This window comes from Grammomys surdaster, unplaced genomic scaffold (assembly GCF_004785775.1).
Source record: "Grammomys surdaster isolate TR1022 unplaced genomic scaffold, NIH_TR_1.0 124943, whole genome shotgun sequence".
In the NCBI taxonomy this organism is placed as follows: domain Eukaryota; kingdom Metazoa; phylum Chordata; class Mammalia; order Rodentia; family Muridae; genus Grammomys; species Grammomys surdaster.
The window spans coordinates 25,094-36,103 of NW_021619872.1; the positions used below are offsets into that span (position 1 = coordinate 25,094).

The window sequence follows — 11,010 nt, forward strand, 5'->3', positions numbered from 1 at the left end:
TCCATTTTGATCAAACCATATATGTATGAAGATCATGCTAGACCTTTTATTGTCCTAGGAATACATGAGAAAAACCAATAAAGATGTGTGACTGTGGCCAGTAGAATACAGAAACCTAGATAACATTATGTAAAGTAAAGGCATGAGACACCAAAGACTAAGTGATTTTGTTTATCTGAACCATACATACTAGGCAAGTCTTTAGACATAGAATTCAGATTTGATAGAGAGTCCATTAACACAGATCACAGATCATGGAGAGCTGATGAAAGAGAACTTGGATTGTTGAGAGGAAGAAGAAAGTGACTCATCATGAGATGTGGACTCCAGAAGTCTCTGTTCACACTTCAAGAAACACAGTTGATTGATTTCTCCAGTGCCATTCACAGAGAAGAAGAACATGCCTTGGAGCTTTGGAGAACCACAGTAGGTGTCAGGATGTGAGCAGCAATCTATGTCCTGGTTACAGCAGTTTTCTCAGAGGCACAAAGACAGAGCCATTCTCAACAGAAGTAGGGACACCTGACTGCCTCAGCTCAATCAGCGGGCTAAGAAGCAGATCTGGTATGTTGGTGGTATTTTTCCAATACCGCTCTCCTTGGGAGTAAGATCAATGTCCTCAGGAGCAACATGGCTTGACACTGAGAAGTTCTGGAGGATGGAGGTGAAGAAAATGAACAATTCATTGCGGGCAATGCCTTCTCCAAGACAAAGGCGCTTTCCTGAGGACACAGAAAATGATTCAGGTGAGCTGCCATCCAGTGTACAGCCTTTGGACTGTCACATCCCTAAACCCATTGCAATAAACAACAATGATTTTGACCATCACCCTGTACTTCAAGTAGAAATGTTAAGAGAAATTTGTAGGCAAATGAAACTAAAAAATATCATCTGAGTGAGGTAACACAGATCCAAAAGCACAAATACAATATGTACTCACTGATTAGTGGATATTAGCCAAAAATTACAGGAGTATACCAATGATATACACCAAAATCCCAAAGAAGCTAAACAAGAAGGAAAGCGCAAGCAAGGATGCTTGAATGTCACTTAGAAAGGAAAAGAGAATAGCCATAGGACACAGAGAGAGTGAGGGAACAGGGTGGGAGAGGGCATGGAGAGGGTAATTGGGTTCAAGGGGCAGGAAATTCAGGATCAGGTGCAAAGAGAGACAGGAGAGAGGGCCAGAAGAATGAATGATAATTCGCAGCTGCTTGTGGGGGCAGGAAGATGGGGAAATTTCTAGGAAATCGAGAAGACCTCAGATGAAGGAAGCCCCTGAGGTCATGGGGGTGGCTTTAGCTGAGACCCATAGCTATAAGGATGTTGAAACTGATGCATGCACACACTGCAGCCAAGTAGGACTCCAGTGGATGGAAAAGGACACCACACCACCCACAAAGTTTGAATCAAAAATTTGTCCTGTCTAAAAGAAATGCAGGGACAAGGATAAGGCTGAGACTGAGGAAACAGACAACCAATAACTGTCCCCACCATAGCAAGGGCAAACGCCAATCCCTGACACTGTTCATAATACTCTATTGTGCTTGCAAACAGAAGTCTAGCATAGCTGTCCTCTGAAAGACTCCACCAAGCAGCTGATTGAGACAGATATACCCACAGCCAAACAGTAAAGGGAGCATGGAGCCCCTTATGGAAAACTTCAGATAAGGATTGAGGGCACTAAAGGGGTTAGAACCGCCACTAGAACATCAAGAGTCTCCTAACCTGGACCCTTAGGGGCTCTCAGAGACTGAATCATCAACCAAAGAACATAAGTGACTTGATGTAGCCCCACCACCCACACATATGTAATGATGTGCAGCTCAGTCTTCATGTGGGTCTCTAAGCAACTGCAGCATGAAATATCTCTTAAGATCTTGCCTGACTATGGAATCCATTCCCTAACAGGGCTGTTTTGCCTGGCCTCAGTGGGAGAGGATGTGCCTGATCCTGCAGAGACTTGATGCCCCAGGGATTACCAAGGAGACTCACCTTTTCAGCGTAGAAGGGGAGGCTGAGAGAGAAGGGGTTCTGTGAGGGTGGGAATGACACAGGAGGCATTGTTTGGTATATAAATAAATGGATAAATAAATACAAAAATAATTAATAAATAAATAAATAAATAAATTTCCCTTGCGTGGACCAGTGAGATTCCTTCTCTTCCTACAGACAGGAGCTTTCATGAGTCCTGAGAACATGACTTCAAATCCCGGGAGCCACATAATGAAAGGAGAGAACAAGCAACCCATGCTGTGGTCCAACATAAACTCATACCATGGCACACATGTATACACATGCAATCACATAATAAATAAATCATAAAATGAAAGACCAATTCTTGGCGGATAACCTACAGCCACTTTTGAAAGATTTGCAGTTTTTGTTAGATTACCAGCCTCCATGTCCTTAAACTGTAATAACCCTGCTGTGGGTTGCACTGTGGCTGTTTATATTCTGATGTTAATTCTGCTTCCCCAAGAGCAGCTGTTCACCCATGAGGAGTAGATTACATACTCAAGTGATCTCACGTGTACATTCTATTATAACTAGTCAAATAAAGGCTAGAGCCTGTGATTGGGCAGCAGAAGATAAAGGAAGGACTGGAGGTCTTAAAGAGTAGGAGCAGCAGGAGAAAGGCCAGAGGAAGTAGAGGCAGAAATGAAAATGGAGGAGAACAACATGCCCTGGAGAAGCTGCAAGTAGCAAGGAGTCTCACAGCTGAGGAATAAAATAATATAGAGATACCTCTGCCCAATCTGAGCATATAGCTTAAAAATATAATAACTGGATTGCATTTGTTTATGTGGTCTTATTAAAATAAGAAATTACCACAACATAATTGAATTAAAATAGGTATGAAACATATTTATGTACAAAATATGAATGCAACATTTCCAGTGTCCCTCATTTCTCATATGAAGAGATTAATACTCATGTCATAGGACTGTCCTGAGAGTAACGACACTGCTTAGAAAGAAGCCTATATAAACTTGACACGGAGTCACACATCTGTATTCCCAGCACTTGACAGACTGAGGCAGGAAGATGATGGGTTCCAAACACCTGATCTACAAACAGAGACTTATGTGTCAATATCATTCTCTGTTCTGTCGGTCATCTACCTCTCTTTCTCTCTGCCTCTTTTCTTCTTCACCTTGACATTAATGAACTTGAACAAGCAGGTTCAGAAACACAATTGTTCAGAAAATTGATAAGGGGTCTCTGGCACCCACTGGGTTCTCAGAATCATAGGAAGCTGTTGCTGGTTTATAAACTAAGGCATGGAGCACCATAGAGCAATGGGAGCCTGAAAGCCCATGAACAGAAACGACAGCCAACCCTGGACCTCAGATATTCTTGGCTGCAACTGTCTATCTGAAGCCTACAGACAGAGGAGGGATTTCCAAGCAACTCCTGTGCCCTCCATGTTATTGGAAAGGTGTGCCTGTATGGGAGAATTTAGAAAAAGAACACCATATTTTTGGCCATCTCCTTTCCATAATTTAGGTGATGTGAGCTTAGAAATTGGTGGAGTAGTCCTCTGAGATGGTTCTCCTAGAAATGGTTCTCTCACCTAGATTTTTCCTGAATAGTTAAATAACTTATGTCACTCTTGACAAATTGTTCTCATGTCTGGACCTGACTATTTGGACACCCTCCATGGCTCTTTGGCTCTATTTTCTTTTAACATGCTTGCCTCCTTGCTTGCTCACTTGTGTCCCATAGGACTCTACTGAACCTGTGTCTACACCTATCATTACTATGTGTCTTTCTATTATTTTCTGCCTGCTTCTTCTAAATGCCCTAGCTAGCATCCTTATCTCTTCACTTCTCTGTCTAACTGTATGTTCCCACATATTCATTCCATGTATTCCTCTTACATCCCTTTTTCTCCACATCTCTCTGTTACTAAACTTGACATGTTAGACAGACAATTCAGTTTTATCTCACTGTTCCACATGTTGCCAACACTGAAGAAGAAATAAGGCCACTATAACATACAGAACCATGAGCAGGGCTGAGCCCAGGGTTAACAAAATTACTTAAACTCAAGACTACAAAATTCTTGCCTGAGACATGGCTGAGCAGGAGAGCACTCATCTAAAACCCCCCAGTGAGGGATGAGGTCAGAGAGGCTCACCAGGAATGGACGTCCTAGAATGCACCATGGAAGGGGCTGGGAGTTTGGATACATTGGAGGATAACTTGCTTAGCAAACAGAAAGCCTTGGGTTACATCCCTAGGATGAGAGTGTAGCATGTTCAAGATTGAGGAACAATTGAGGTGTAGAAATGGTTTCTAGAATATCCTTTTCTCAAAAAAAAAAGAAAAACAAAAAACAAAAAACCCCAGCATAGATAAAAACAATCCTGAACAATAAAAGAACTTCTGGAGGTATCATCTTCCCAATCTCAAGTGGTACTTAAGAGCAATAGTAATTAAAACTGTATGGTATTGGTGTAGAAACAGAAAAGTTGATCAATGGAATTGAATGAAAGACCCAGAAATAAACCCACACACCTATCAACACTTGATTTTTTGATAAACCCTAAACCATGCAATGTCAAAAAGAAAGCATCTTCAGTCAATGTTTCTAGTCTAATTGGATGTCTGCATATACAAGAATGCAAATAAGTCTCTCACCCTGCTCAAAATTCAAGTCCAAGTAGACCAAAGACCTCAACATAAAACCAGGTACACTAAGTCTGAAAGGAGCCTTGACTGTCTTGGTAAAGGAGACAATTTCCTGATCAGAACACCAATGGTTCAGGCTCCAAGATCAACAATTGATAAATGGGACCTCATAAAACTGAAAAGTTTCTGTAAGGCACAGGACACTCTCAATAGGACAAAATAGCTACCAACAAATTGTGGAAAGATCTTGACCAACCCTCCATCTGACAGAAGGCTAATATCCAAAATGTATAAAGAACTCAAGAAGTTACACACCAACAACCCAAATAACTCAAATAAAAATAGTATAAAGAGCTAACCAGAGAATAAAAAAAGAAGAATCCTGAATGGCTAAGAAACACTTAAAGAAATGTTCAAAGCCCTTAGTCATCAAGAAATTGCAAATCAAAACAACTCTGGGATAACACTTTACACCTATCAGAATGGCTAAGATCAAAAACACAATGTACACAACAGTCTATTGAAGATGTGAAGCAAGAGGGAACACTCCTCCATTGCTACTGGGAATACAAACTTGTACAACCACTTTGGAAATCAATTTGGCAGTTCTCAGAAACTTGGGACTAGTTCTACCTCAAGTCCCAGCTATACCACTCCTGAGTATATACACAAAAGATTCCCCACTACAGCACAGGGACACTTGGTCAACTATGTTCAGAGCAGCTTTATTCATAATAGTCAAAAGCTGGAGACAAACTATATATCATTCAACTGAAGAATGGATAAGGGAAATGTACATTTATATAATGGAATGCTATTCAGCTATTAAAAACAAAGATAGGATGAATTTTGCAGGCAAATGGATGGAACTTGAGAATAACATCCTGAGTGAAGTAACCTAGACACAAAAGGACATAGATGGTATGTACACTCTGACAAGTGGAAATTAGCTGCAAAGTACAGAAAATCTATGCTACACTCCACTGACCCAAAGAATCTGAACAAGCAGGCAAGCACAAGCAAGGAGGCTCCAATCTCACTTAGAAGGGATAGATTGTCACCCCATCCACCAACAACAATTACATAAACTTTCACTCCTGTCTTTTTAAATTTTATTTTGTTTCATTTTTACTTATTCACTTTATCTCCCACTCACTGCCACCCTCCTGGTCACCCCAACTCCTTCTCCTCTTTAACATCACTCAGAGTTGGATGAAATGAAATTTCATTGCCCTCACTCCTCTCATATTTCTCACCTGTCCCGCTATGCTAGGAACTTGCAACCTGATGGGTGACTTTACCATCTTAAGATGACCACACAGGATGAAGCAACGATTTTAAAACTTCTTCCTTTTATAATTGATTAACTATTTATTGTTCTGAACTACTATTATGAACTATTTTTTCTGTCTCCTTTAAGGCAAAAAAAGCTACAATAAGTCTCTTACTTTAAGTTGGTATGGACAAATATTATTTCTTTCTTCAAACATTAACCAATGGGGGCCAATTCATCCCTTGGTTTTCTGGCCACTGGATCTAATATAATAGGTATTCAGATGCTATTTAAATATGGAGAGATTTGCAATAGTTTCATACTGCTCTACTGCTATCTTATGGTGTGTTACTTTTTTACTACCTCTAAAAATATGTTGTTGCTGACCCTTTTGAGACACAGTTATGTTTTCAAAATACAGGATCAAAAACAGGATTATTGACTTATTATTAGATGTGGTTAAAACTCATAACTTGGGGTTAGTAATTGAAACTCTATGCTCAGATAAACTTAAATCATGTGACATGATTCCATTCTGCGATATAACCAACACACAGCTAGTTGCCATCTTTACTAAGGGTTGAAGAAGGTAGAGCCATAGATTTCCCATCATCTTGACTAAGGGTAGTCACATACTGGTCAGCCATCTCTGCTATGGGAAGTCATGGCTTTACTGTCATCCTGATTAAGGACCACAACATCTGCCTTCAGCAGTCCAAAGGAAGGGGTCTCCAATAAGTACTTTTGAATTACAATAAGATGTTTGTATGATTTCTGTACTATGTTGCCAAATGGTTTTCAATATTGCTCTTTCTTTCTACTCTTTAAATGGTGATTAAATTTAGGATGACTTTGGATGTTTTACAACATTAAAAAGGTTACAGAATATTGCACTAAAAATATACCTGACTTTTTTTGCTAATGGTATTAAAATATAATATAGACAAGATTTTTATTAGTTAAATATTTTTATAATGATATACTATATAAAGGTAAAAAATAGCTACCATTCTCTTTATGGACTATGTTTATAGATTAAAAGGTTTTGTCCTCATGCTACAAGACCTTCAGTTCACTCATTATGATTATTTTAAGGCTCACACCTAACACATTCTAGTCTCAAATGCTATTATAACAGTTCTAGTCTCATAAAAACTACTATAATTAAATACAAATCGACAGTGTGTTATGTTATGAATGACCATATCCTTTAATGAGTTCAAAAATTATATTTAAAGTCATACTAAGATACCTGCTGAATATGATATTAAAAGTTCAAACTTATTATGACAGACACAGACTCCCAAGTTCTAATGGTGCCCCTAAGGTCTCCAAGAATATATGGACTCAGTGATGAAGAATTCCTCCTGGATTGTTAGACTCCAACCAGTAGCCAAGACTTGCCTACTGTCAGGTCCTTGCCTGAACTGTGCACAAACAGAAAAAACCCAGAGGGTTAGTATTTCTCTCCCATGTTCCTACTCCACAGGGAAAATAAAAAAGCCTCTCATCTGGGCATGATGGATTTACTGCCTTTGCCATGATGCCATACAGATGACTGGAATCTAAAAGAACTATCTATGTAGCAGATTATGAACTAATCAGTAATTTTAATTAATGTTCAGCATCTAGATTATATTTTATACTTCTCAGATCACTTTGACAGCTTTGCTAATGGTAGCCTGAGAGCAAGGGGAAAACAAGCAACTGCATCCTTACCCCAAGGTAATCAACAAACATATTAGCTCATTAGTCAATTCATTAGCTAGTTAAAACTACCACATCTGTTATTAGAAAGGCAAACAGGTTTGGCTTACTCACAAGCTTCATGTTAAAAGCTAAACAGGTTTTCGATGTAAATTATTGCTTTTCCCTTCTCTAAAGGATCTGACCTTGCAGTGAATGCTTCCAATAATCAACCACCTGTATCTCATGGTAAATAACTTTAGAAGAAAAAGAAGCAAACTCTATGCACGGTCTGAGGGTATGAGCTTAAGTTATGAGGATCTAAGAAACTGTTTTTAGGGTCTAAGAAAATGTTTTAAGCTTTGTAAATTCAAGTTGTGGAGCTTGAAGGATGTGAAAAACTGGGATAGGAAAGTGATTTAACATACATAAAAGAAACAAAAATTCTTCAAATTTCTTCCCCTCATTATGCTACACATATATTAGGACTTTAAAAGTTCAGGGTTCTAACATTAATCAATGAAGTTCTGATAGGTTACTATCCTAACTCTGATAAAACTTACAACTATATCATCCAATATTATACTCACAAGTTTAAGATGTTGAGATTCTTTTGATTGTCTGTTAAATATGGATTTAAAGATGTTTCATATTGTGCTAAATGTATGTACATCCTGTCTTCTGAATAGAGACGGAAAATTTTTCTTGCCCTTTCTGATCCATGGAAGGTTTCTGTCTTCCCTGAGCTCACTTTAAATACTGTTCATGCTTTTTACAAATATTGTTTATCAAGCCTCTACTATAACACAGTATGGTATTTACTATCTTGTTCTACAATTTCAAAACAGACTACAATTCACATTTCTAAAATCTATCAATTTTATAAACTTGAAAAAATTTATAAGCTTCAAGAAACATACTCAGACAGATTCATCTCTTCCAGGTTAAATGTTATCCATCAGGATAAGTACCGTTATCAATCAATAGCCTAACCTTCCCACCTTTGGCCTACTCCAGAGAGTGGAATCCAACCCCCACCACTAGTTTTGGAAGCCCTGCCGCCAACTACCAAGACCATGGGTCTAGTGGTTTTAATGGTAAACCTAAGAAAAAAAGTCTTCTCCCTAAAAAACTTAATTTTCTCCCTCTAATGTGCATCTGTGTTCCACCATTCTGCCATATCCACATGTTTACTCAAATCTGCATCCAGAACAGTTCCAGAGAAGCTACCCACAGGTGTTCCTGTCTTCTCTCACAGGCTCTTCTACCGGGCCTGCCCATTCCTAGCAGAAGAATGTCCCATAGATCCTAGAATGCAGTGAAACATCCAACTTTCCCAGGTGTTGTCCAACATCCCAATTTTCTTAGGGTCTTTAAAAACAGACCATCACTGTTTTTAAACACAGCAGGACATAGTTGAAAGAACATGACAACTGCACTCCTGCTCCACCACTACCTCTTCCTAGTTCCTTATTTTTATTTAAGCAAGAAGGGAGAAAAGTTGTCTTACAGACAATTCCACCAGACTTCTCCCAGGGACCTAGCAACAGCTTGCATCATCATCTGCCACCATTGCCTGCCAGGTGCAAGCCACATTCAGTAGAAACAGCATACAAAAAGAACTGCTTATAGGGCTAATTTCCAATATATACAAAGAACTCAAGGAAGTCGACTCCAGAGAAACAAATAACCTTATTCAAAATGTGGAGCAGTGAATCAAAAAGAGAAGCAATAATGCCTCTTGTATTGTTATTAAATGTGACCAGTTATTCAGACTCATTCGAGGACTGGTATAGAAATCAATCCAATATTGGAAATAACAGTCTTCATTTGGAAGTCTGGTTCTGGACATTTTCAGAAACTCCCCTCATAGGGCTATAGCCAGGTTTAATAGTATTGTTCAGACAAGGCAGGAGGGATAAACTCAGTAAACAGGGATCTATTTCTCTTTATGTCCTAAACGTTGGGCCTACTCTCTAGTGTCTGGAAAAGAAATCACATGCCTGTCTTACCTGCAGAGAAAGGCAGAAAAGCTTCACTTTTCTTCAATGCCCCATTGGCATCTAGGAAGTGCTCAGGATTGAAGGTGTCTGGTTGTTCAAAGTACCGTGGGTCATGGAGAGCTGAACTCAGGATGGTGTACACTTCAGTGTTCTAGGAGAAGTTATGAGATACAAAGATATTAAAATACCCTGACTTCCATAAGAAAACAATCAATCCATAAGTAAAACAGAATTCAGAAAAAAACAGACAAGATGAGTTTGTTGACTAGGAGGATAGAGTATGCTCATGGAGAAGTGATGAAGAATTGCAGCCGGTCTCACCTTGGGGAGCAGGTACCCTCGGAACATGGTGTCTTTGGTGACTCTGTGTGGCACACCAAGAGGCAAAATATCTGTAAATCTCTGAATCTCATGGATGACTGCATCAGTGTATGGCATTTTGGAGCGGTCATCAAGGCTTGGTAGCCGGTGTGACCCAATCACCTGATCAATCTCCTTTTGGACTTTCTCTGCACAAGAAAGGGGGAAAGTGGACCTGTTTTACCAGTTTTGTAGCAAAGATATAGTATTCTAACACCAGTGACACAGGAAAACAGTGAAGTAAGGAGACTCTCCTGAGAAACTGAGATCTTTAAGGGTACAAACAACTGTCCCATTCTTAAGTCCCTGTCTCTCTGAGCCCATGTTTAAAACTATTTTAAATCTTCCTCCATAACCTTCATCCTCATTTCAACAGGGTTAACTAATGAAAGAAAAATAGACAGCAAAGGACTACTGCACAGGGAGACTTGAGAGCAACTGTGATGAGGCAAGATATCAAGGGAGAGAAGAAGAAGAAATTCTCACCTTGGCAATGAATTAACAAAACACACACATACACACACCAAAACTTAACATGGAACTTTATAATTTGTAACTTGGTCCTCAAAAATGTAACAGAGAAGTAAGTAGATCAGTAAATTAAGCCATTAACAGATGGATGTAGAAATGAATATATAAGAAAATCACTGGATAAAGGAATGTATGGACAGGTTCTTGAGTTAATGAAATGAACACACTAAGCACTAGATTATATATTCAACTTGTAGGTCAACAGATGATTCAATTGGTGGATGAATGGGAAAATGGATAGACAAACAAATTAGGAATCCATAGACAACTTTATGAAAGGATTAAGAAATGAAGCCTGTGGATAGAAGAAGATAGGAGTGTATGAATGAATTGATGACCAATTGTTAATTCCACTCTGCTGATCAAAGGAACAACACTTACATTGATTCATTCAAACAAGTAATAAAATGTCTACTTTGGTTGTTAAAGAATAAATAAATACACAATAATCAGTTTAATTATAAGTGCTTGACTGGGAAAATTAAAGGTATGTGCATGCATGCATGTGTGCATGGGAGT

The 11,010-nt window shown here is 38.9% G+C and overlaps 1 protein-coding gene across 1 annotated transcript; it reads right to left on the bottom strand.

Moving 5' to 3' along the window:
* Positions 1 to 155: 155 nt before the first annotated feature.
* Positions 156 to 10,109, bottom strand: LOC114636820 (cytochrome P450 2B1-like; the record flags this gene model as incomplete). The annotated part of the gene is made up of 3 exons (XM_028784924.1): positions 156 to 722; positions 9,610 to 9,751; positions 9,922 to 10,109. Coding segments are annotated over 3 exons (512 nt in total), but the record flags the coding sequence as incomplete, so codon positions are not given.
* Between the last annotated feature and the right edge of the window lie 901 nt (positions 10,110 to 11,010).